Source organism: Pelodiscus sinensis, chromosome 1 (genome assembly GCF_049634645.1).
Source record: "Pelodiscus sinensis isolate JC-2024 chromosome 1, ASM4963464v1, whole genome shotgun sequence".
Lineage (NCBI taxonomy): Eukaryota > Metazoa > Chordata > Testudines > Trionychidae > Pelodiscus > Pelodiscus sinensis.
This window is the reverse complement of record NC_134711.1, coordinates 289,166,108-289,191,742: the sequence shown is the minus strand read 5'-3', so window position 1 is coordinate 289,191,742 and position 25,635 is coordinate 289,166,108. Positions and strand designations below refer to the sequence as shown.

Here is a 25,635-nt window from a genome sequence, read left to right as displayed (position 1 = left end):
AGATTTTGTCCCAGATCCCTACATGGGCTCCTTAAGGATTGAACTCACAACCCAGGGTTTAGGATGCCAATGCTCAAACCACTGAGCAATCCCTCACTGTACACACTCACTGTTTTGTCAGCAAAAGGCCGTTTTTGTTGACAAAACTTGCCATGTAGACAAAGCATAAGGTCTTCTTCCTGCTCCCAATGCAGCAAAACTCCCATTGCCCTTCACAGTACAAGGTCAAACCCTAAATAAAGTTTTTGGGAGTCAATAAATGATGCTAGTGACTGGAGATATAAGAACATACAGACATTTAATTAAAAATACAGAGATACATATTCTATAAACAAACATTTAATAAACTGAGAAATATGACAAAGCCCTCTGCTGTTACCAAAGGTGGCTTAAATGATGGAAACAGATTGATTATTGAACTGTTGCTAAATCTGAAAAAAATGTGACTACAAACTACAATGATTTGTTTCCCTTGTGTTTGAAATAGAGCTGAAATTAGCTGATTGAAGCTATTATTGTTTAACAATGATATTCTTTTTCATAATGCTTAATTCCGTGAAGAATAGTGTACAGGTGGCCCCCAATTTGCGACGCAATTGGTTCCCAGAGAAGTGTTGCAAGTCAGGGGCGTCATAGCTCAAACCCTCATTTATGATGGGCGCCTTGCACTGTCGTAAATGCTGGCCGAGGATGTAAGTCGAGGGGTTTTGGCCCCATCCACACTTACAAAAATGGTTGTAAGTTCGGGGAGTCAGAACTTGGGCGGTCGCATGTTGGGGGTTTCCTGTACTGGGAAAACAGTCACACTGCCAGAAATTGTTTTGAATAGATCAAGAGAGTTGGGAGGTAGGGAAAAACCTTTATTCAGTTTTGTCTTGAACATGACAGGCTGTTTTCATGACACATGTGGCAAATTTCAACCCGGAAATTTCTGATATTTGCTCAGAAAGGAGCAGAATCTAGTATAGTTTTTTGTGGTCAAATCTTTCTACATGGCCCCAATTAATACTCCAGCCTAATTTTTCATATGGAAATACCAATGTTTTAAAGATATTTAGATACCTAAGGATGCAGATAGATGTTTAGTGGATTTTCAAAAATGAGAATTTAGCACACAGGTGTTTTTGAAAATCCCATTAGGCACTTGTCTATGCTTAAATTGAAAAGTCTGGCTCTTGACTCCTAAATAAGGATTCAGCTGCCTACCTATAGGTAGGCAGCTTCTGCAAACTGTCAAATTCTTCACCTAACTCCCAGGAAAATGAAGCATAAAAACATTTCGGGAATACCTAAATGGTGACATGTGTAATAAGAATTACAAAGCACTATGTGTGTCCATGTGACTATTGCTCTTCATTTAATATTCACATTTCTTTATAGAATGTCACAAAGAAATGGTTTGTTTTGGGTCTCAAACCATTACGTTTGTTAAGCTGTTAGACAAAATATATCTGGAATAATGAAAGATTCAGAAATATTTATAGTGTTAAATATTTAAAATCCTGACTCTCTGTATTTTTTATAAACTACCTCAGTGCTAGTTACTGAATATAATACGTTGCATTCATATAATATTCTTCATTCAAATTTCTCCACACCCTTTTGTTCCGGGGCAAGTACCCTTTCAAAGTGAATCAAAGCTTAACTAGTCTACAATAGCCCCCTAAAACTCCAACTGAGAGCAATTAGTTACTCTAAGTAGTGGTTTATTGTCCAGTTGATGGTGGAGGAACTTGTCCCTATAAAAAAGGCTGCCTATGCAGTCTAAAGATGCTCCCTGGATGTGAAAGGGGGAGGACAGACAGTGGGAGCATGTTATTGAAAAGAAAAGGCCTCCAATTAAAAAGGTAGCTTCTAGAGAGAGATCACATTATAGAAAAGCACTCATACTATGCTCTGAAGGTGGGAGTAACCACTGGAGAGGCAGCTCTGAGGGATGAACCAGTAACATCAGCTTTGAGGAGCAGGTTGATCAATAACTCAAGAGGCTTGTAAGTGTTTTTGGGGAGAGAAAATCAAGAGAGTTTGAAGATGACAAAACTACAGACCTAGACGGTTTTCTAAAATTAAAGATTTATGTTATCAGGACCAATAAACAAAGTCCTCCAGAAAAGAGGGTTTCTTAAATGGCAAAAGCTTCTTTGAGGTGGTTTGTACTAGGTGGAAGAGAAATAGGCATGATCTCGGGATGGGATCATGGACCCCTTTCCAATCATTTATGAAGAAAATTCACAGGGTGTTCTGAGACACTATCCATTCTGAATAGCTCAGCTTTACAGTTAGGGAAATGAAGGTAACAGAGTTAAGGGATTCACCTCAGCGTTGTAGCAAGCCAGTGACGTAACTCTGAAGACCCATGATCTTTAAACCCCAGCCTGCAGTTTGATCACTAGAAAGTATACCCAGTAAGGAATAGCTATTTGTTTCTGCATCTGCTACATTTTATATATACATTTTTGAATCTCTCTTTGAAGTTTTCTCCAGCAAAGTAATAGAGTATAGGATCTAGGCAGCTATTCATTGCTGCAAGGCACAGAGTGATCACTGCCCCTTTATGCAGAAGAAAATTGCACCCTTGAAATGTATTATCCTTCCTCCATTCCTGCAAATAGATAGTTCTCAGGATGTGATATGGCAGGAAACAAATCAGAAACAAGGATAAAGTGATGACAATCGTTGACACTGCCTTCTTATGAGGGGCTCTTATCTTTGCTTGTGGAACCCTGGGCTTCAGCAAAGCTTTGATCACAAGCACATAACATACAATTATTGTGCAAAATGGGAGGATGAAACCCACTACCAGGACAATATAGTTCAGCTCACGTATCTTCTCAGAGCTCCCTTCTTGCAGATCTAAGCATTTGTTGATGTCTTTGGCTTTCAAGAACAGCAGTCGGCTGGCACATATCATCACAAAACCCCATATTACCCCACATATGATTCTAGAATACTTGATGGTAGTTAGTTTCCAATGTTTGAAAGGATGAACAATTGCCACAAAACGAACAATGCTGAGCACAGTGAGAAAATAAATGCTGCTGTACATATTTACATACAAAGCATAAGACAAAATCCTGCAACCTAGATCCCCAAATACCCAACTAGAGTTCATCAGGTAGTAGGTAGCCCGGAGGGGCAAAGTCCACACAAATAGAAAGTCTGAAATAGCCAAGTTCAGCATGAAAACATTCACTGAAGTCTTTTTCTTGTAAGGCTGCAGGAAAACATATATGGAAAGACCATTTCCAAAGCTGCCCAAGATAAATACTGAGATATATATTGTGGGATAAGCCATCTTCTTGAAGTCATCAATAGTACAGTTGTTGCAACTGTCATTTTGGTCCATCTCTAACACTAACTTCATCAAGTGTAGGGTCTTCTGACTCCCTGAAAATAAAAATAAAAAAAGAACACCTTATGAAATGTATACCATGTCATCCCTTAAGTGCAGCATTTTAACCAGTTGACTGAGGGAAATAGCAATGGGGGGAAAAACCAGTTAAATTAATAAATGTTCACCATGTCCCATTGAATTCAGATCAGTCAAGATTTACTTTGAACTTAATAATGTAACCTGCTAAGTATATATAAAGTATCACTGATATTGCAGTTTATGGGTAGTGCTTTGCAATATAAATGTTTCAAGTTAAAGCTGAGATGACTAAATATTTTTGTTCAGCATCTCCCAAAACATTAATCTTTGGACTGGTACCAAGTCTGGACAATTTTAGCAAAAAAAAAATCATAAAGTGACAGAAAAATTGGTGTTTACAATGGAACAAATGAAACAGTAAAAATGGGTGTGTTGTTGAAAGTCTACAAGACTGAGGGCATTCCTAGGTCTGTCCCAAATTCTATAAGGGTATGTCTATATTCTGGGACAAGGTTAAATTAAGATACGCAACTTCAGCTATATTAATTGCATAGCTGAAGTTGAAGTACCTTAACTCGACTTTTGGTGCTGTCCACACTGCAGGAAGTTGAAAGAACACTCTCCCTTTGACTTCCCTTACTCCTTGTGGAAGCAGGACTACTGGTATCGACGCAAGTGCCCTTCTCAGTTTGAATTAGTGTGTCTTCACTAAACCCGCTAATTCAAACCCTGGAAGATCGACAGCAGCAGCTTCAATCTTTTCTGTAATGTATATATACCATAAGAGACTTGCTGGATGGGTTTAGACAAGATGACTACTTCACTTAAGTATGTCTCAAATTACCCATCTGTGAAATGAAAATAATATCTACTATGACTGTTGATTAATCACAGTTAGCTCACACGATTGACTAAAAAAAGTGATTTAAAATTAATTATGATTAATCACAGTTTTAATCGCACTTAAACCAATAGAAAATTAAATATTTTGGATCTTTTTCTACATCTTCAAATATATTGAACTACATGAAGAATACAAACTGTACACTGCTCACATTATTTTATCACAAATATTTATACTGTAAAATTGATAGGTGAAATATACCATTTATTTTATCTTATACAATAACTGTAGTGCAATCTCTTTATTGTGAAAGTGCAATTTACAAAATATAGATTTTGTTAGATAGCAGCACTCAAAAACAAAACAATGCAAAAAACTTTAGAGCCCATAAATCCCCTCAGACCTACTTCTTGTTCAACCAATCGCTAAGACAAACAAGTTTACATTTACAGAAGACAATGCTGTCTGCTTCTTATTTACAATGTCACCTGAAAGTGAGAACTGCATTCATATGGCACTTTTGTAGATGGCATTGCAAGGTATTTACATGCCAGATATGCTAAACATTCATGTGCCCATTCATGCTTTGGCCACCATTCCAGAGAACATCCTTCCATGCTGATGCCACTTATTAAAAATAATAATGTATTAATTAAATTTGTGACTGAACTTCTTGAAGGGAGAACTGTATGCCCCTTTAACCATATTCTGCCATATATTTCATGTTATAACAGTCCCTGAAGGTGATTCAGCACATGGACACTTTCGCTGTAAATTTGCTAAAACACAAAGAAGGTACGTGGGACCAACTGGGAACCCTGGAATGTAATCTGAGATGCTTAGACACTGCTGAGCCCCACTTCTCTGACAACCTGGATCTCCTTTCTTGTGGTCTTGCTGAGCCAGGCTTTCCAGCTTCTTCTAGCAAAATCTTCAAGTAAGGCCACTCTCAGCTTCAGATACAGAGATCAGCTCTGTCAGGACTCAGCTAAAGGGATTTACTCCAGCACAAATTGAATGAAATTTGCTCCCTCAATGTGAAGGAAGGAATGTATAGCTTCTTTCCTCTGCCCCCAGTTAGAATTACATAAAGTGGGCAATATTATAAACCAGAAATAAGTTTATTAAGTGGTAAAAGAGATAGCAAACAGAACAAAGCAGATTAAGAAAATACAAAGCATGCAATCAAAGCTAGATTCACTAAAAATGGTTTACAGATAATAATTTATCACACTAGATATTATTTCAGGTAAAGTCCTTCACAGGCTAGATGTCTCTTGGCCTAGGTCCAGTTCTTCTCCCTGCCCCTTCAGTTACAGTCCTTTTGCTTTCAAGTATTTCTTTTGGGTGGAGAGGTAGAGGTAAAGCAAGCTGAAGACAATAATTATTTTCTTCTCCTGCCTTATATAGAATTTCTGAAAGACGGGAAATCTTTGTTTGATTCCCCCCACCCTCCTGTGAGACAGGTCAGCAGACCAAATAGTTGGTTAGTTAGTATAAGGTGACCAGATCACCTGACTTTGTAGCACCCCAGAGTCCATGAATCAGCAGGCCCAGCTTATTCACAATCCATTATCCTCACTGATTGGCCATCAAGTCCCAGAAGCATCAGCAAAGGGAGTGATCCTAAGCAACAAAAATGATACACAGGTCAATATTCCTAAATTTATCTGCAAAAAATGATACAAGCATACAAATGGGGTGATCATATTGCATAAATCATTAAGCTTTCCACCCAAACACAACTGCAAAGCCTGCATAAGCTGGAGGCAGGGCTTTAGAAAGAGGGAACAGAGAAGTTCAGTGGCTGACTCAAGAAAAAAGTACTACTAAGGAGCTCATTGTCCAGTGCCTGACAATGAGGCCTTGTTCATCCACAAAAACGAAGCAGGGGATGGAATGTGGGGTTAGAACTTTGACTGAGTGATTTTGTCTGGGAAGCCAATGGAGACTGCTGTAGGAAGTGGTCTGGGGAGAGCAGGATGGAGGCAGTGGCTTTGTAACACTGAGTGGAAAATATAACAAGAGCAGCCTTCATCTCTGACAAGAGGACAGCTGGAAATATTGACTGTTCAAGGGCCCAGCCTTCAAAGCCTCTACGCTACAGGGGAGGACTGAAAATCCTTGGGACAATGGTTCTGAAGGACAGGAATTTGCTTCAACAAGGATATCCTACTAACCACCATCTGACCAGAAGGCAGCACTGCTGGTGGTTGTTGTACACCTTCTACATGAGAACCTCTCTGTCACGGCTCAGTTCCCTAACCTGACACTTTGAGTGCAGAGATGGGGAGCCAGCTGGTAGAATAAACTCTGTAAAACCTGTCTCTGTGACTCCCAGAGACAAACTTGTCTCGTCTCAGTCTCCCTGAGATACAAAAAGACAAAGACTGATTCGCTCGCTACCACCACCCAAGTGAGTAGAATATAAATATAAAATAAATCCTCTTCCAGGGAAAAGATCATGTGGGAATCCCCTCCCTAAGGCAAAACTCTCCCCCCCCCCACCTCCATTTTGCTTGGAGTTGGGAAAACAGAGGGAATCCTCAGAGAAAAATGGGCTCTAATCCTCCCAGATGATTTAGGCATGTAGGCTTAAAGACACAACAATCAACTAATACCAGTTAATCAAAACAATAAGGACAACACTTTTATTATCAAAACAAAACTACTGTTGCAAGCATAGTTAATGACTGTGTGTTAAAAAGTCATGGAGTGAAATAGACTCAAGGGAAATCTCTGGGTTATAATCCTTAGTTACAAAGAGAAAAACAGTTAACCAGCTCAGACATGATTTCCAAATCCCCAAACAAATAAAACAATAAAACCGGATGGACTATCTAAACTTTTCCCTACTTACACATTTCAAGAAGTCCATTTCTGGGAAAGCCAGTCTCCCTCCATTTCTGGAAAAAACTGCCCTGATCTCAAACAAAGAAGAGAAGAAGAATCCCCCCACCCTCTCAGTTTGAAATTCCCATCTGTATTTTATTGGCTGAATGCCAGTGCCCCCTTCCTCAGGTGCATTTCCAGTTGCTTAACCTGTTCCTCACAATTCAGGTAAGTTAGACTCCCCTTAGCAGCTCCTATTTATGACACTCATTTATCTGCTTTTTAATTCTTTAGACGAGGAGTGTGTCTACACTGCACCATTATTTTAAGATAACTAGTGTTATTTCGAAATAACAATGTGAGCATGTACACAGCCATTCAAAAATTATTTAGAAATAATTAGTGGAGCTTGCCTATTTCCTAGAGGAGGAAGGGACCTTGAAAGGTCATCAAGTCCAGTCCCCTACCTTTGCAGCAGGACCAAGTACCATCCCTGACAAATTTTTGCCCCAAATCCCTAAATGGGCTCTGCAAGGATTGAACTCATAACCCTGGGTTTAGCATGTCAATGCTCAAACCACTGAGCTCTCTCCCCCCCCCCCCTGTGCAGAAATAGCCATGCAGTGTAGATGTGTCCTAAGTAGAGTGGGGCCAGGTATCCCAGCCAGAAGACTGCACGCCCCCAACCAGCAGTCCTCCTGTCACGTTACTGGATTTTAAGGGGAGCAGCCAGATCACTGCTGCACCCATGGGGGTGGGGGGGTGTTTGCCCCAAAAATTGGTACAAAGGGGGCCATGTGAGGTGTCAAACAAAGCTTATTTTCTACTAATTCTGAAAATGTTCTTCATATACCTGTATAATGCCTGTGTGTGGAGCTATAAATATGTACTCTGTGTTAATACTGGAAACTTCTCTGTCTGTGGTTAGCAATAGGCGAGGAATGCTCAGCCAATGGATATGCTAATGATCAAGGCTCCAAGGACAATGGATCTCCAAAGGCCAAACACACATGGCCACTGATCATGTGACTCTCACCAGCTTGGAAGAGCCGAGGAAAGGATATAAAAATGCCATGTGGCACCCTCCATCTTGGTCTTCAGCTCAGCTCTTGATCCCAGAGGCAGCACTGCAGGGAACCATGAGCCGGAAAGAACTGTGGGCCCATCCTGACATAGGATGTACACCAGAGACTTTTAAGCTAGCAGTTATAACATCTCTGCTAAGAGTCTGCACCTAGAACTGTAATGTATTATCCTTTAACAACCTTACTCTCATGCTTTTCTTTCTTTTAGTAATAAACCTTTAGATTTTAGATTCTAAAGGACTGGCTCAGCGTGGTCTTGTGGGTAAGATCCAGAGTATAAATTGACCTAGGAACTGTTGCTGGTTTCTTGGGACTGGAGAACTCATTTGGGGTAGGTGAGATTGGGTCTTATAACCCCTCACCTGTGTGTTAGGCCTGGGGCTATTTGGGGCTCAGAGAGAGCTAGGGTGTCAGAGGGGTTTTGCTTGTGAGGCTTCTGGATGACCAGATAGGCAGCTGAAGTGCTCTGTGGGACTGGTTTGTGGCCTCTTTGGGAAGGGCCTCCAGTCAGGGGTGGTAAGGAGCCCCAAGTTTGAGCAATTCACCCATAGCGGACGCCCTCAGCTGTGCGTAGGCCAGGCCCGGTCCGTCACACCTCTCTAGACTGGTTCAGCTATTCCTCCCCACTATTCAAAGAACAGAGTTCAACAGGCCTCATTAGGAGCCTCTCAGTTATTTTAATTACTCAATTAGAGCTGAAACCAGGTGATGTAGGACAGTGTGTCTGCCTGGCCTGCCCAGAGCTGAGAATCACTGAGAGCTAAAAATCTCTTGAGATGGAAGAGTGCTTCTGCCCAGTCTGCAAAGGGCTGAAAATTACTGACACTGATATGTAGAAGTCACAGCAGAGAAGCAGGTGGCAGCAGATCACTGGCAATCAGCAGGCACAATGAGCAGCCAACAAGGAAGTGGTGGAGAGACATGATGAGTAGCTAGCAAGGTGGCTGAAGGAGAAATGCAACAAGAATGGTGAATAGATAGCTGGTAGTGAAGCAAGGAAGGTGCTTCTATTCCCCCCATAACTCACGGTGAGAGGTGACTTCTGCAGATGTACCCCAGAACTCTGGATCTGAACTGACCAAAGACAGTGAGTAGGGTGCAGAGAAGGATCAGAACATGAAAGGGACTTTTTGGGTTGCTGAATGTAAGAACCAGAAGAGAAAAGGACATTGTTCACTTACTTGGGGGTTGATCTTTTACACATGGTTTATGTTTACGAACCCCATTTGTAGTGCTTTCCCAAATAAATACCGAGTTACTTCCCTCCTTTAATTAAACATTTCTTTTCTACACTAAGACTCTGCTTGCGAGTGGGAAAGTATTGCCTCTTGGAGGTACCCAGGAATGGTCTGTGAATTTCCCAAGGTACTGAGCGGGGGCTCAGGTTGGTTCTGTATTGGATCAGTTGAAAGAAACCTCTATATATTGAACCCAGCCCTTGTTGCTGCTGGCAGCTCCTGATCAAAGGGGTACACTTGGAAAATAGGGCCATAATATCACTGCTCGCCCTCAACTATATACCTACTACACCACCATCATGCTATGGAATTCCACATCCTCCTGTCTTGGGTGGATGCATGGGGGGTGCTTGATAACTCCTTTGTTATGCACCTAAAATGGTTCTACAGATGCAGTTATGGAGTCAGTTGCTCACTTCCAAACATTTGATTTAGGAGAGCATTTTCTATAACTACAAATGGGAATTTTTTAAAATCATCCCTAATCATCCAGACCCATACATTAAAAGCAGGACAAACGTTTGCTACATCCATCAGTCTGTTTTTCAAATGCCATATTCCCTCCTCATTCTTTGCTCAGAGGAGAGAACTGGGAGGTTAGATATCTTGTCACCCAGCAGCATTTCCCCTCGTGCTTTGAACAGGGCAATTTCCTCGAAGAGTAGTCAGCATGACTTGCCCCCGTAATTTCCTGTAATGCCTCTCCCAGCGATGTCACCGGTTCCTGGAAATAGGTCTGCATGCATCTCAGTGATATCCTTACTGACCAAGTGTGAGGCCAGTGTGCCACAGGATGTCAGCAGGTTGGTTACAAATGGAGGCGGATGTGTCTGCCCTCACCTCAGTTTTATGGATGCAGAATGCTTGCATGCTGCCCATAGCGCTGTTCCAGCATGGGAAATGGAGTGTCCCAACAGTGGTGTGACCCCTGCTGCTCTTTAAGACTGTGACACATTGCACTGGACTGTCCAAAGGGGCCACATAGCTTACTGACCACTGAGAGCAGTGCCTGCAACTCTTCATGCCTCCTCCAGAAATTCCCTCTCCAGACAGAGCAGAGGACACTAGCAGTCAGCACCCTACACCCCATAACTTACTCCAAAGCCCATTGCCACAGACACTGCAGAGAGGTGGGGAAGCCTTATCCCCCCTCTATCACAGCATGTCAGAACAGGGTAGCTCAGATGTTCTAGAAGGTGTGCTTTTTTTCTAACACAGAAACCCAACACATAGCATGCTTTTGGGGGAGGGTATATGCATACATGCTGGAATTAGGAGTACAGAGAGTGCTGCAGCATCCCTGGAAATGAAGAGGTCTCCATTCTATACAGGGTTTCCAGTTTAATTCAACAGCTCTCTGCACCCCCACTGTAAACAACTGTTGCAGCACCCCCGGGGAATATGTGACAGTGCTGCTGCTAGTCTTCTTGCTGCTACTCATCTAGTAGATCATAACAGCCATGTGGGAAGCTACCTTTCTGCTGGTCCACGTGTCAGTGCTCTGCTGCACATGCCTACCCAAGCTACACCATACTGCATTTCTCATAGCAGCACACTGAGCTGGCACTTTTTGCAAAGAACAGCAGCTCCGGATCAACCACCTGGGGGCAGCTGCAGCCACAAAACCCTCTCCTTCCACATAGGAGAAAGGGAAGATGTCCAGAGCTAGCATCCTTGTTCATCATGGTCAGTTTCACAGCCATGAGCTGGTTAATAGTTTTCCTCCTTCTAAACACAGACCACTAGGTACTGTTGATTGAGGCTGATGGATTTAGCTGCCAAAGTCATGCAAAACTTTGATGCTGTCAGTCAGCCTCTTCTCTGGAATAGATGAAGATGTTGTTTTGCTTTCTTTAAGCTCTGGGCTAACTTGTTGTGTCATAAAAACAACAAGTAGTCCTGTGGCACCTTAGGGTACGGCTACACTGTACCTGCAATGAGGAGTAACGGTAGTTTGAATTAAGAGTGTTAATTTGAACTACCTAGCCCGTGTCACATGTAGCCGCAGGCAGGTAGTTCGAGCTACCGGGCATTTAAAAATGAAGGCACCCGGGAACTTGCAAATGAAGCCCAGGATATTTAAATCCCAGGCTTCATTTGCAAGGTCGAATGACTACATTAGCCACCCTAATTCGAACTAGGGTGGCTAGTGTAGCCATACCCTTAGGGTATTTTGTTTCATCCATACCCTTAGGGCATGTCTAGACTACATGGCTCTGTCGCCAGAGCCATGTAGATTAGTTTACTAGACATATCCAAATGAAGCGGCAATTTAAATAATCGCTGCTTCATTTAAATTAAAATGGCTGCCGTGCTAAGCCGATCAGCTGTTTGTCGGCTCAGTGCGCTAGTCTGGACGCTCCGCGGTTGACATCAAAGACATTTGTCGACCGCCCCGTTATACCTCGTGGGATGAAGTTTACCAGGGCAGTTGATAAATGCCTTTGATGTCGACCGCGGAGTGTCCACACTAGCGCACTGAGCCGACAAACAGCTGATCGGCTCAGCGCAGCAGCCATTTTATTTAAATCGCCGCTTCATTTGGGTATGTCTAGTAAACTAATCTACATGGCTCTGGCGACAGAGCCATGTAGTCTAGACATACCCTTAGAGACTAACAAATATACGTATACACATATATCTGTTACTCTCTAAGGTGCCACAGAATTACTTACTGTTTTTAAAGTTACAGACTAACACGGCTACCCCTCTGAGACTTTTGGTTGCATCGTGTGCACTTTGTGATTGTGCTGGAAATTTACCATTTCTGAGCCTCATCCTTTGGGGTCATGCCAGACTCTTCCATTTGCAGAGCTAGCAAATGACACTGGTGCTGGGGGGGAGGAGTTGTAGCAGGTAGTGACTTTTGCTGCGGACAGAAATTCAGGATAGGAGCACCGCCTTCCTCTTGGAGTTCCCAGCAAAATCTTACCCAGCAAAGATAGAGGCAGTAACCTTCCGCCCACCTGGGAGCATGACAACCAACATCAACAACATATTTTCTAAAAGCAGCATAGCAGAACAAGGTTTCAGAGGATGAGAATGGTCTCTGCCCAGTGACCTGCTGCTGAGCCTCAGTCTCATGTGTGGCTGCACTAAAGAGAGAGGCACCTTTCTCCTCCTCACCACCTCCTCCAGCACCCATAATGGTTGACTGTGCCCCAGGGAATTAGTCCTCTTCAGAGTTGACTGCCTCATGCAAAGTGTGTTTTGCTGGTTCCCTTACCATTGCCTGCAGCTGTTCATACTGCATACCACTTCTGGAAAAATTGCTCTTTTTTCACAGCCTGAATGAAGGGCTCCACACAAGAATACGGCATTGCAAGCAGCAAGCTGATATATTCCAGATCCACTAACACAACTCTCAGACTCAGCTTAGTAGCATCAGAAAAAAATCCTCTATTTTTGGGGACTGCATACGGTCTGGTCCCTCTTTTCATCTTGCAAAATGAGAAGGACAGGGAAAGGCAACCCGGCTTCCTAGGGGTGATGTATATTCAGTTACTGCATCACAAAGCAGAAGAGCCACCACAGGTATTTACTGGGCTCAGAGAAAAAGAGTACCCGTTACCTGCTGTTCTGGGGGACTCCGCCCCAAAAGCCCTTAATGCAAAAAGAACCAGTCTGCTTTTTCTGCTTACAGATATAGCCACCAACAAACCTTCAATCATTAGGGGAATGTGGCTAAACTGTACCAATATGCTTTCAGATACTTAACAGGCCGCAGGAAAACCCTGAGTGCAACTATACGTTTGAAAAAAAAAAAACCACAAGATTTTCTGTCAAACATTTTTTTGGTAAAAGTCACAATTTTGCAACGATTTCAAGGTTTCCTAAATTGCATTTTTTAGTGAAAATTTGTTTTGCTAATGTCTTTTCAGATTTACACTGATCTTAGTGAGATCAGGATTAGTGTAAACAAAACAATGAATGACAAATTCCACTCACCACACACACACAAATTAGACAAAGACACCAAAACAACACTTTCCCAGACTTCCACCATTCATAAGCCCCTATTCAAGTAGGTGACTAGATCTTAATGCATCTAATAAAAAAGCTAGTAGTATTAAGATCTCAATACAATAGAAAGTAACTTCACACCATGTTTTAATAGAAACGAATATTCTGAATAGGGTAGGTTACAGTGGTATGCATATTACAAATCTAAATATTTCTAGTCTGATTTTCAAAGGTGCAGAGCATCCACAAATCCAACTCAAGTTAATACAAGATGCTTATAAAGGAAGGATTAGGAGCTCAGTTTTCCAGAAGTGCAAGGTACACATTGCTAAATGAATTTCTCAACATGATTAAGTACAGTTTAATCAAAATATATTTTGCCCAAATAAGATCTGCTAATAAGAACTATCAGCGTAGCAATGTCATGTACTATGCCTACACTGCACTTAACTTGTTAAAAAAAACTTTTGTCGCTTAGGGGCATAAAAAAAACCACTCCCTTCAAGGACCAAAGTTTTAATGACAAAAAACAATGGTGTAGACAGCACTTCACTGGCAGCAGATCTCTCTCATGACAACAAAGAGCAGCTAGTGTGTACCCCATGGCTGTAGTGGCACCGCTGCACCATTGTAAGACACGCAGTGTTGCCTGAACTTAGTTAATGTTATATTATTTGCATTAGCCATTGCACTGTCAGAAAACCAAAATATCATTGAACAGCCTGCCAAATCTTCATTCACTGGAATACCACGTATCTTACCAAGATCAGAACTACCAAAACATTATTCATTTATATTTCACCTATAATTAACATTGTACTAATTAAATTAGGCATTTGTCAGGACATGTATGACTCTTTATTCACTCTTTCAACACCCAAACAAAATCTCCACCCTCTATGGATTACTGTTAAAATCTGCAGTTGGCTGCTAGTACAAAGCAAAGGAAATTCACTTGTTCAGCTCTTCCCTAAGTTTATCATCTTTCATATGCCAAAATATTTTTAAATTACAGAATTTTACATGGATATCACTTTAAGGAAAGCACCCTTGACTAGCTTTAACATAGATGAATTAAACAGATGCTTAATTTTTCTAGCAACTACAAAACTTTGCAACAAACAGGTGATAACTAAAATTCCCCCACTCTTATTTTGAATACTATTGATCCACAAGAAAAAAAATGAAGTAAAACATATATATAAATAAATTTAGCTTTATCTTACCTCAGTTCTTGTTTCTTTCAGACAGTTCAGTAAGATATTTCCTTCTGCTTTGAGAAATTCAAATCCTGCAGCTTGCTGTGGGAATAAAAAAAACCTATTTACTCAAAACCAATAGCAAGAAAGAGGAAGTAAGCATATTATCATAGCTTTTCTTTTCTTAAGGACATATAATCAATTCAAGAACTGGCATTTTGTTCTCACTTGCATTCCATGTAATCTTTCACACAAACCAGTGCTTAAAAAGGCTCTGCAGTTTAGCAATATCTGGAAACCTTAACCAGCCACTCACATTTCTAAATATGGTCTTTCAGCAATCAACATGTCTGAAAGAGGAGGGTGTCTGTGAATAGTTGTAAACTGTCAAGTTCAGGAAATATAGTATTAAGAGGGTATTTTAGTTCAGTCTATATTAGGGAAAGTTTTCAAATCTTTTCATTGTTGATAGAACTGGATGGGTGCTACTAATACAGGCAGTCCCCGGGATACGTACAAGATAGGGACTGTAGGTTTGTTCTTAAGTTGAATCTGTATGTAAGTCGGAACTGGCATCAGCCGCTGCTGAAATTGATCAGTTTCAACAGCCGCTGAATCTGGACACCAGTTCCACTTACATACAGATTCAAGGTAAGAACACCAGGAGTCCCCAAGTCAGCTGCTGCTGAAACTGATCAGCAGCCGATTCCAGGAAGCCCAGGGCAGAGCAACTCTGCCTCGGGGTTCCTGTAGTCAGCTGCTGGTCAGTTTCAGCAGCGGCTGACTTTGGGACGCCTGGGGCAGAGCAGCTCGGGTGCTGCTGGCTTGGTCCATTAGCGCGGCCGCTCCTCGGAGCTACTGGACCAACCCAGCAGCACCCTAGCTGCTCTGCCCCAGGCATCCTGATTCAGCCACTGCTGAAACTGATCAGCAGCTGAATCAGGACGCCTGGGGCAGAGCAGCTGGGGTGCTGCCGGGTTGGTCCAGTAGCGCCAAGGAGCGGTGCTGCGGGACCAACTGGCAGTGCCCCATCTGCTCTACCACAGGCCCCCAGCTTTGCTCCACGTCTCCCTGGTTTGCTGGGGGGGCACTAGCTGCGTCCCCTCCCCCCCAGCAGACCAGGGAGACGTGGAGCAAAGCTGCGGAGGACCCGGGCCGAACCGTGGCGCTTCCAGATCAGCGCCGCGGTCCGGCCCGGGTCCTCCGCGGCTTTGCTCAGCGTCTCCCTGGTCTGCAGACCAGGGAGACGTGGAGCAAAGCCACGGAGGACCTGGGCGGACCCGCGACTTCCAGATCAGCTGAAAGCGCTGCGGGTCCGGCCCGGGTCCTCCGCCGCTCTGCTCAGCGTCTCCCTGGTCTGCAGACCAGGGAGACACTGAACAAAGCGGCGGAGCACCTGGGGCCAGACCCATGCCGCTTCCAGCTGATCTGGAAGCGGCCGTGGGTCTGGACCCGGGTGCTCCGCCGTTTTGTTCAGCGTCTCCCTGGTCTGCAGACCAGGGAGACGCTGAACAAAGTGGCAGAGCACCCGGCTGGACCCGCGCCGCTTCCAGCTGATCTGGAAGCGGCGCGGGTCCGGCCCCCGGTGCTCCGCTGCTTTGCTCCCGTCTCCCTGGTCTGCTGGCTCCGCCAGCAGACCAGGGAGACAGGGAGCAGCTTTTCTCGCCCTGGAGAAGGCGGGCGGCGGGACCAGGCGTCCCGCTGCTCTAGTTCTCCGGGGCGAGAAATCCCCGTTCGTAACTGCGGATCCGACATAAGTCGGATCCGCGTAACTCAGGGACTGCCTGTATTAGCACTGCCAATTTCTGGCCTGTCATTTACCATTCACACTGGCTACGTCTAGACAGCATGCCTTTTTCAACAGAGGCTTTGTCAGCAGTATCTTTCGAAAAAGCCGCTGTCAAAAAAGAGCATCTAGATTACATTATATGGATTGAAAATTGATCTGCTTTTTTGAAAAAGAGTGTCCAGACTGCCGGACACTCTGTCAAAAAAAGAAGGCACCCGGAAGTGCTTCTGGCAGGACAGGAGGCAGCCTTTATTTCCAGGTGCTGCTGAATTCCCTTTGCAGAGACGCGTGCTTAAAAGGATCCCCCTGGACAACCGTTGCTCTGCTCTTGCTTCTGGCTTGCCTAGCTCCTAGAGGAAAAGCAAAGCTGCTGCAGTTTTTGCTCTGGTTGCCCTGCTTCCTCGGACACCACAGCAGTTTATTTTCTGGGGTTTTTTTCTGCTTTTCACTCTGTACTGCAGGTTGTAGGCAGGAACATTTTTCCCCCAGCGGCACCTCGCACTCAGGGATGTGCAGATGCCGGTGTGCATAGTGGCTGACGTGGCCTACCCTCTGATGCCGTGGCTCATGAAACCCTACACCGGCCACCTGGATGCGAGCAAGGAGCTTTTCAACATGCATCTTAGCCAGGCTCGCATCCAGGTGGAATGCGCCTTCGGCAGCTGAAAGGGAGATTCCGTTGCCTCCTCACATGCCTGGAGATGGGCGAACGCAACATCCTGGAGGTGGTTTCCGCATGTTGTGCCCTTCATAACCTGGTGGAGAGGAAAGGGGAGGACTTCCTGTTGGGGTGGGGAACAGGTGCTGATGGTGAGGAGAGGCAATTTCAGCAGCCCCAGATGGCTGCCATCCGCCAGGCTCACAAGGCTGGTGTCCAAATCCAAGAGGCCCTGAGGGAGAGATTCTCAGAAGGAGCCCACTGACTCTCCCCAGGGCCTCCCCCATGGGGGAGTTTGGCCTGGCCTACCCCTACCTTTCCCTCCACAACCTTCGCTCGCTTCCCATTAAGAAGACATATAAGACCTGGTTCTCTTTGTAAACAGAAATTTGTTTTATTAGAAACACTAGCAGTAAAGAAAATGTGTGAACTGTTTAACAAAACTTTCTCTTTTTACTGTTCAACTGTTTATAAACAAACACCTTCCTGCATGCCTGCCACCTTCCTGCATCCTGGTGTAAGCAGGGGCTGAACTGCTGCTCAGCCCCTGCTTACACTGGCATCACCACGGCCTTGGGATCAGGTGGAGCGAGAGCCAGTCCTGGCCTGGGCAGGGTCGGGGGGGGGGGCAGCTGTTGGGCCTGTGAGGGCTCAGGAGCAGGAAGGGCTGGGGGGGGGGGGGAAGGGGAGCTGGAGGAGCAGAAGGGGCTGGAGGAGCAGGAGGGGCTGAGGGGAAGGGGGGCTGGAAGGGCAGGAGGTAGAGGGGTGCTGGAGGAGCAGGGGGAGCAGGGCCTGGCGTGCAGGAGGGGCAGTGCCTGTTACAGGGGCAGGCAAGCCGAGGACCTCCCGCATTGTGGCACAGATGGCAGTGCACTGCTGGACCAGCTCATCCAGCAGCCTGGTGCGCCACTCGGCCTCTGCCTCCATCCTCTGCTGGAGGGTCCTGTACAGGTCCTGCAGGGCCACAATGTGCTCCCTCAGCAGGTCTGTGTAGACCCGCCAGTGCCTGCGGGTGCCACGGGTCCAGGATGGTGGTGGGGCGAGTGTGCTGCTCCCCTGTTGGGTAGAGGGTCCGGCTGTGGAGAAAAAGAGGAGGCGACAATCACTGTCTGTGTGCATCCCTGCTGTCCCCGAGGGCAGGCCATAGCTGTCAGGGGCTCTCCTTTGGACAGGAGACTCAGGGGTGATACACGTGACACGGTGTGTGAGTTGGGCAGTGTCCTGAAAGCCTCACAGGGCCCCCACAGTGGCAATGGGACTAAATGTCCCCCCCCCCCCCCACTGCCAACCCATCCACTCATGGTGACGCTTCAAAGCACTCACCTGATGAGCCCTCCCAGATGTCCATGGATACCTGGGAGGTCTCTGGGGTCTGGAGAACCTGCTCCTCCTTCTCCTGGTGCAGCTCTCCCTCCTCTCCTGCCTCGTCTTCCTCCCTCAGGGGTCGGTCCACGATGTGGTGGGGTTACCTGGACTCCACCACACGCAGTGGAGTCTGGGCTTCTCCACCGCCCAGGATCTGCTCCAACTCCTGGAAATAAAGGCAGCTCTCTGGGGCTGCCCTGGAATAGGAGCTCTGGTCTCGGGCTCTGGCATATCCCTGCCACAGTTTCTTTGACCCTCACTTGTGCCATGGTGCAGGGGTGATGCCCTCTGGTGGTCAGTACCTTGGCCAGGCTCTCATAGATGTCCGCATGCCTGCGGCGTGTCTTCAGGGCCTGCAGGGCTTCCTCCTGGGACCAGAGCTCTAGCAGGTTTTTTATTTCTGGCCCTGACCAGGCTGGTGCCCGCCTCTTGGTGTCCCTGGGTGGGTCCTCGTCTCTGTCCCGAGAAGAGCCAGGGGGGCCTTGAGGCTGGAACATGGCTAGCATGGCTGGCACAGCTGCTCTGGCTAGCTGCTGGACAGCAAGGCCTGTCTTGGTGCCTGTGTCTTTAAGAAGCTGCAGCCAGGAACCACAGGATGTGCACCACAAGCAAAAACTAAAAGTCTAGATATAATGTATAATTTAAAGCAGTTACCATAACAATAATTACTTAAGCCAGGACATGCCAGGCATTTTAGAACTCACTCAAAGAATTACATTTAAGAGTAAGATACATAAAAACTATGAAATACATAGATGAGTCAAAAAAAATAAAATAATCCTCTGAAAGAAACATCAAGCAGTAATAACAATAATACAAGTATGTGGTGGGAAGTGAGCATGAAAGACTGTGTGTGTGTGTGACAGAGAGATGCATGTTGCCCCTTTAAGAATAGAAAATCATAGAATCATAGAACCATAGAGCTGGAAGAGACCTCAGAAGGTCATCAAGTCCAGCCACCTGCCCTAGACAGGACCAATCCCAACTAAATCAACCCAGCCAGGGCTTTGTCAAGCCGAGACTTAAACATCTCTAGGGATGGAGACTCCACTACTTCCCTAGGTAACCCATTCCAGTGCTTCACCACACTCCTAGTGAAATAGTTTTTCCTAATATCCAACCTGGACCTCTCCCACCATAACTTGAGACCATTGCTCCTTGTTCTACCATCTGTCACCATTGAGAACAGCCTTTCTCCAGTCTCTATGGAACCTCCCTTCAGGAAGTTGAAAGCTGCTATCAAATCCCCCCTCACTCTTCGCTTCTGCAGACTAAACAGACCCAACTTCCTCAGCCTCTCCTCGTAGGTCATATGCTCCAACCCTCTAATCATTTTGGATGCCCTCCACTGGACCCTCTCCAATACGTTCACATCCTTTTTGTAGTGGGGGCCCCAGAACTGGACACAATACTCCAGATGTGGCCTCACAAGAGCTGAATAAAGGAAAATAATCACATCTTTGGATCTGCTGGCAATGTTCCTCCTAATGCACCCTAATATGCCACTAGCCTTCTTGGCTACAAGGGCACACTGTTGACTCATATCCAGCTTCTCATCCACTGTAATCCCGAGGTCCTTTTCTGCAGAACTGCTACTTAGCCATTTGGCCCCAAGTCTGTAACAATGCTTGGGATTCTTCTGTCCCAAGTGCAGGACTCTGCACTTGTCCTTTTTAAACCTCATCAGATTTCTTGTGGCCCAATCCTCCAATTTGTTTAATTAACTCTGGACCCTATCTCTATCCTACCTCTCCCGCTAGCTTAGCATCATCTGCAAACTTGCTGAGGGTGCAATCCCTCCCCTCATCCAGGTCATTAATAAATATGTTGAACAAAACCAGTCCTAGAACCGAACCTGGGGGCACTCCACTAGAAACCGACCACCATCCTGACATTGAGCCGTTGATCACTACCCGCTGGGCCAGACCTTCTAGCCAGCTTTCTATCCATCTTACCATCCATTTATCCAATCTACATTTCCTTAACTTGCTGGCAAAAATATTGTGGGAGACCGTATCAAAAGCCTTGCTAAAGTCAAGGTATATCACATCCACTGACTTTCCCATGTCCACAGAGCCAGTTACTTCAGCATTAAAGCTAATCAGATTGGTCAGGCACAGCTTGCCCTTTGTGAATCCATGCTGACTATTCTTGATCACTTTCCCCTCTTCCAAGTGCCTCAAAATGGTTTCCTTAAGGATCCCTTCCCTGATTTTTCCAGGGACCGAGGTAAGACTGATTGGCCTATAGTTCCCTGGATCATCCTTCTTCCCTTTTTTGAAGATGGGCACTACATTTGCTTTTTTCCAATCATCTGGGATCTCTCCTGATCTCCACGACTTATCAAAGATAATGGCCAAAGACTCCTCAATGACATTTGCCAACTTCCTTAGTACCCTTGGATGCATTAAGTCCGGACCCATGGATTTGTGTATGTTTAGCTTTTCTAAATAGTTCCTAACCTGTTCTTTACCCACCAAAGGCTGTCCATCTTCATCCTATCGTGCGTCACTTAGCGCATTAGTCTGGGAGCTGACCTTGTCCGTGAAGACAGAGGCAAAGAAAGCATTGAGTACTTCAGTTTTCTCCACATTATCTGTTACTAGGTTACCTCCTTCATCCAGTAGGGGCCCCACACCCTCTCTGATCCCCTTCTTCTTGCTAACATGCCTTTAGAAACCTTTCTTGTTATCCTTCACATCCTTTGCTAGTCACAATTCCAATTGTGCTTTCGCCTTCCTGATAACCCCCTGGAATTCTTGAGCTATACATTTATACCCCTCCCTGGTCATTTGTCCAAGTTTCTACTTTTTGTAAGCTCCCTTTTTGTGCTTAAGTTCACCAAGGATTTCCCCTGTAAGCCAATCCGGTCTCCTACCATGTTTGCTTCTTGTATACTGCCCTTTTAACTGGACCTGCACTCAGCTGTCTGAAGCCTACTTGTTCAGACATAGCAGCAACTGCCAACAAGCTCCCTCCGTTCTGAACCCTGTCATCCCCTCCACCGCAGATATGGGGGAGAAAGAGGAGGCTACTTTGACATCAGCACTCCTCCCTCCTCTCCCCCTCCTTCGCATAGTAAACAGGAAGCTCCAGGGTGAGTTCCAAGACAGAGGGCAGGGGCAGCATGAGAGGGACACCTGAAGTGCACAGCAGTTGATAGCTAGCTGCTCAGCTGTGCACTTATGGGGAATTTAGGTTATAAGCAGAAGCATGTGTGATGAAGTTAAGAACTCACAGCAGCACAGAAAGAACCTGCAGCCAGTGCTTCCCCCCTCCCTGGAGGGCGGGGAGAGAGAACGGGAAACAACCTGTCTTTGGTACAGCGATGATTGGTAAAGAAGCAGGAGCTACTTTAACTGTCTCCTTACCTGTCACAGGTAAGGAGCCTCCCTAGGATCTTGATGGCTGAAACAGCTGCCAGGGAAGAAGCACTGAGTCCCTAATCAAGAGAGATCTGACAGAACTGGTTGGCTGAGCTGCTGAGATTAGGCCCCATGAAATTTACAGCTGCCCTGCCCAGAGGAACCTAAGGCTGAAGCAAGACACCACTTAAAATCCACAAGAGTTGCAGCTTGAACCTGTGAACCTGCAAACTCTGTGAACCAGGGCAGCAGACTTAGACTTTCTGCTGGGAGGTCCCTGTTTGTGGTTTGCTTGGTATGGGACCTTGGCTTTGGACCTGGGGGAGAGAAAAAACCTGGGTCCCCCGACCAGATCCCACCTCTTAAGAACCAAGGCACCTCCCCCAGTGAAGGAAGGGGCTGGAAGTCAAGCATTCCAATCACTCCTCCCCATCCTTTCCAGAGTTTGTACAACCACAACAAGAAGGTTAATTGGAGCTGGCTGAGGCAGTCCCACCCCTAATCAGTAATAGGAAGTAGATGCTGGCCTCATTAACCAGAGGTTACATAAGGCTGCTGGAGGGAAGGAAGTTCAGGGGGAAAGCAGAAAGAGGAATCAAGGGGCCCTGGGCTGTGCTTGTCTGCTCACTGTAAAAATGAGCACTCCCTGAGGGTACGTCTACACTACAGCGCTAATTCGAACTAACGGATCTAGACTAAAAAACTAGTTCGAATTAGCATGTCCACATTAAGTGGACCCTGAACCGGGGTTAAGGATGGCTGGAAGCAGTGCCGGCAGGGCATCAGAGGAGGACTTAGAGCGTGGAGATGCTGTCTCAGGCTAGCCGAGGGCTGCGCTTAAAGGGACCGACCCCACCCCGGACAGACAGTTCTCAGGGGTGCCCCACTTGCAAAGCAGTCCTGGCTTGGATTGCCCGGAGTGCCCACACTGGGCACATCACACCACTCGGCCATCAGACCGGCTGCACTTGCCGCAGGCTGCCATCTAGGGAGAGGGGGAAATTGGGGGGCTGCAGGAGAGCTTCCACCCCCAGAAGCCCACAGAGCCAGCCCAGTCCTCCCCATCGGGGGCTCGTACTCCATTCCTCCCTCACCTCCTTCCACTTACCCTTCCCTAGCCCCTTTTCTTGATGTACAAAATAAAGGACAATTGTGTTCAAAAATGGAATCTGTCTTTATTGAACAAAACTGGGGGAGACTGGGAAAAGGAGGTGGGAGAGGGGAAGAGAAAGGCTGGGAGAGGGGAGGGCAACTAAAATGATCAGGGGTTGGGAACAGGTCCCATATGAAGAGAGTCTAAAGAGACTGGGACTTCTCAGCTTAGAAAAGAGGAGACGGAGGGGGGACAGGATAGAGGTCTCTAAAAGCAGGAGTTGGGTGGAGAGGGTGCCTACAGAAAAGTTCTTCATTAGTTCCCATAAAGAAGGACTAGAGGACACCAAAGGAAAGGAATGGGTAGCAGGCTTCAAACTAGTAACAGAAAGTTGTTCTTCACAAAGCAAAGAGTCAACCTGTGGAACTCCTTGCTGCAGGAGGCTGTGAAGGCTACAACTAGAACAGAGTTTAAAGGGAAGTGAGATCAAGTCATGGAGGTTGGGTCCATGGAGTGGTATCAGCCAGGGGGTAGGAGTGGTGTCCCTACCCAAGGTTTGTGGAAGGCTGGAGATGGATGGCACGAGACAAATGGCTTGGTCACTGTCTTCGGTCCATCCCCTCCAGGATCCCTAGGGTTGGCCGCTGTTGGCAGACAGGCTACTGGGCTAGATGGACCTTTGGTCTGACCCAGGACGGCCATTGTAAGCTCAGGGTCGGGGGTCTCAGTGGACCCCCTTGATTTTCATGCACACCTGCTCCTGGGTGGCCAGGCTGGCAGCTATCCTGCCCTAGCTGGCCACTTTCCTGTGCCTAATGCGGAGATCATGGATGAGGTCCACGATGTCTGTACTAGCCCAGGCAGGTGCCCGCCTCTTGCGGTCCCGGGCAAGCTCCCGGGAGCCGCCAGCCTGGTCCCGGGAAGAGGGGGAGGGCTGGGGGGCATCGGGTGGGTGGCTCGATCCATGCCAGGTGCAGGGTCTGCTGGCTGGGTGCTGGCAGGCTTGCACCTGGCACGGGCACCGTAGCCAGCCCGTGCCCCTTTAAGAGGTCCGGGGCCAGGAGGGGGGCAGACGAGTTTCCCTGGTGTTGGCCAGAGTGGCCACCAGGGAAACCTGGGGAGGGCTAGCCTCCCACTAGTTCAAATTAAGGGTCTACACAGCCCTTAATTCGAACTAATAAGTTCGAACTAGGCTTAATCCTCGTGGAATGAGGATTACCTAGTTCGAACTAAGCGCTCCATTAGTTTGAATTAAATTCGAACTAACGGAGCGCTAGTGTAGCGCCTATGAAAGTTAGTTCGAACTAACTTTGTAGTGTAGACATACCCTGAGGTTTTAGATTTGCACATGTATATAAAGGGGCTGAAACTGGCACATTCAATAAAAAGCATGGTGATTGCAATACAGAAGAGGTCTCTAGCTGATTTGTGGGCACAGGAGTGGCAGAAGCCCATGGGGCCCACCTTGGGCTGGTTACACTTGGGGGCTGTGTCTAGACTGGCAAGTTTTTCCGCAAAAGCACCTGCTTTTGCGGAAAAACTTGCTAGCTGTCTACACTGGCCACTTGAATTTCCGCAAGAACACTGACTTCCTACTGTCTGAAATCAGTGCTTCTTGCAGAAATACTATGCTGCTCCTATTCAGGCAGAAGTCCTTTTGTGCAAAACTCAGATTTGTTTTGCGCAAAAAAGCCCCGATGGTGAAAATGGCGATCAGGGCTTTTGAACGCAAAAGTGCTTTTTTGCAAAAAAAAGTGCTTTTGCAGAAAAGCGTCCATGCCAATCTAGACGCTCTTTTCCGCAAATGCTTTTAACGGAAAACTTTTGCATTAAAAGCATTTGCTGAAAATCATGCCAGTCTAGATGTAGCCCAGCAGATGAAATTCACTGTTGCTAATGCAATGTACTGCATGTTGGAAAACATAATCCCAGCTATGCATACAAAATGATGCTGTCTAAATTATCAGTTTCCAAGATCTATGATGAGTGATGTCATTGTGAATGCCTCTGGTGCCAGATGCCAGAACAATATGACTTGATAATTGTCCTATTTTGTTCATAACTTCTGAAACATCTGGCATTGGCCAGTGTTAGAAAGAAGAATACAGTAAACTTCCAATAATCCGGCACCTTTGGGACCCAGGGGGTGCCGGATTATCAAATATGCCGGACTATCGGAAGGGGGAGCTATGAGGGGTCTGGGTGGGGGGGTGCCACCCCAGACTCCTCATAGCTCCCCCTTCCGATAGTCCGGCTCTGCCCCAAGCGTCCCTGATTCAGCCGCTGCTGAAACTGACCAGCAGCGGCTGAATCAGAGATGCCTGGGGCAGAGCAGCTGGAGTGCTGCCGGGTTGGTTGGGATAACACCGCCCCTTGGCACGGCGAGACCAACCAGGCAGAACCCCAGCTGCTCTTGGGGACGCCTGGGGCAGAGCAGCTGGGGTGCTGCTGGGTTGGTCCCGCACCGCCGCTCCTCGGCGCTACTGGATCAACCCGGCAGCATCCCAGCTTCTCTGCCCCAGGCGTCCCCAAGTCAGCCACTACTGAAATTGCCCAAGAGCTGACTCCAGGAAGCCTGAGGCAGAGCACACATATTCACTATCATTCTATTAGGTAAGAAATAAAATAGAGTTGATGCCGGGCATCCAGAACAGGTGGAAGTCTTTTTATGAATGAAAACCTTTTCTTCTGTCATGTGAAGAATGAGTCATAGTTTTGACAATATTGCCCAGGAAATGTTGCAGCTGTGGGACTGAGATAAAAAAGAGGCAGATGGATAAGAGCTGGAACCTGCTAATCAAACAGATTATTTCATTTTATGTATTTGTTTC

At 46.2% G+C, this 25,635-nt stretch overlaps 1 protein-coding gene across 6 annotated transcripts in view; it reads right to left on the bottom strand.

Moving 5' to 3' along the window:
* Positions 1-280: 280 nt before the first annotated feature.
* CYSLTR2 (cysteinyl leukotriene receptor 2) overlaps positions 281-25,635 on the bottom strand; it is a 69,200-nt gene continuing 43,845 nt past the window's right edge. The window contains exons 1-3 of one of the 6 annotated variants that reach the window (XM_075919045.1): positions 21,382-21,483; positions 14,562-14,636; positions 281-5,843 (exon numbers count right to left, since the gene is read on the bottom strand). In XM_075919045.1, coding sequence (XP_075775160.1) covers positions 2,417-3,364 — 948 coding nt within the window. In that variant the 5' untranslated portion in view covers positions 3,365-5,843; positions 14,562-14,636; positions 21,382-21,483 and the 3' untranslated portion in view covers positions 281-2,416. The other 5 variants (XM_075919048.1, XM_075919044.1, XM_075919049.1 and 2 more) reach the window with 5 other exon arrangements.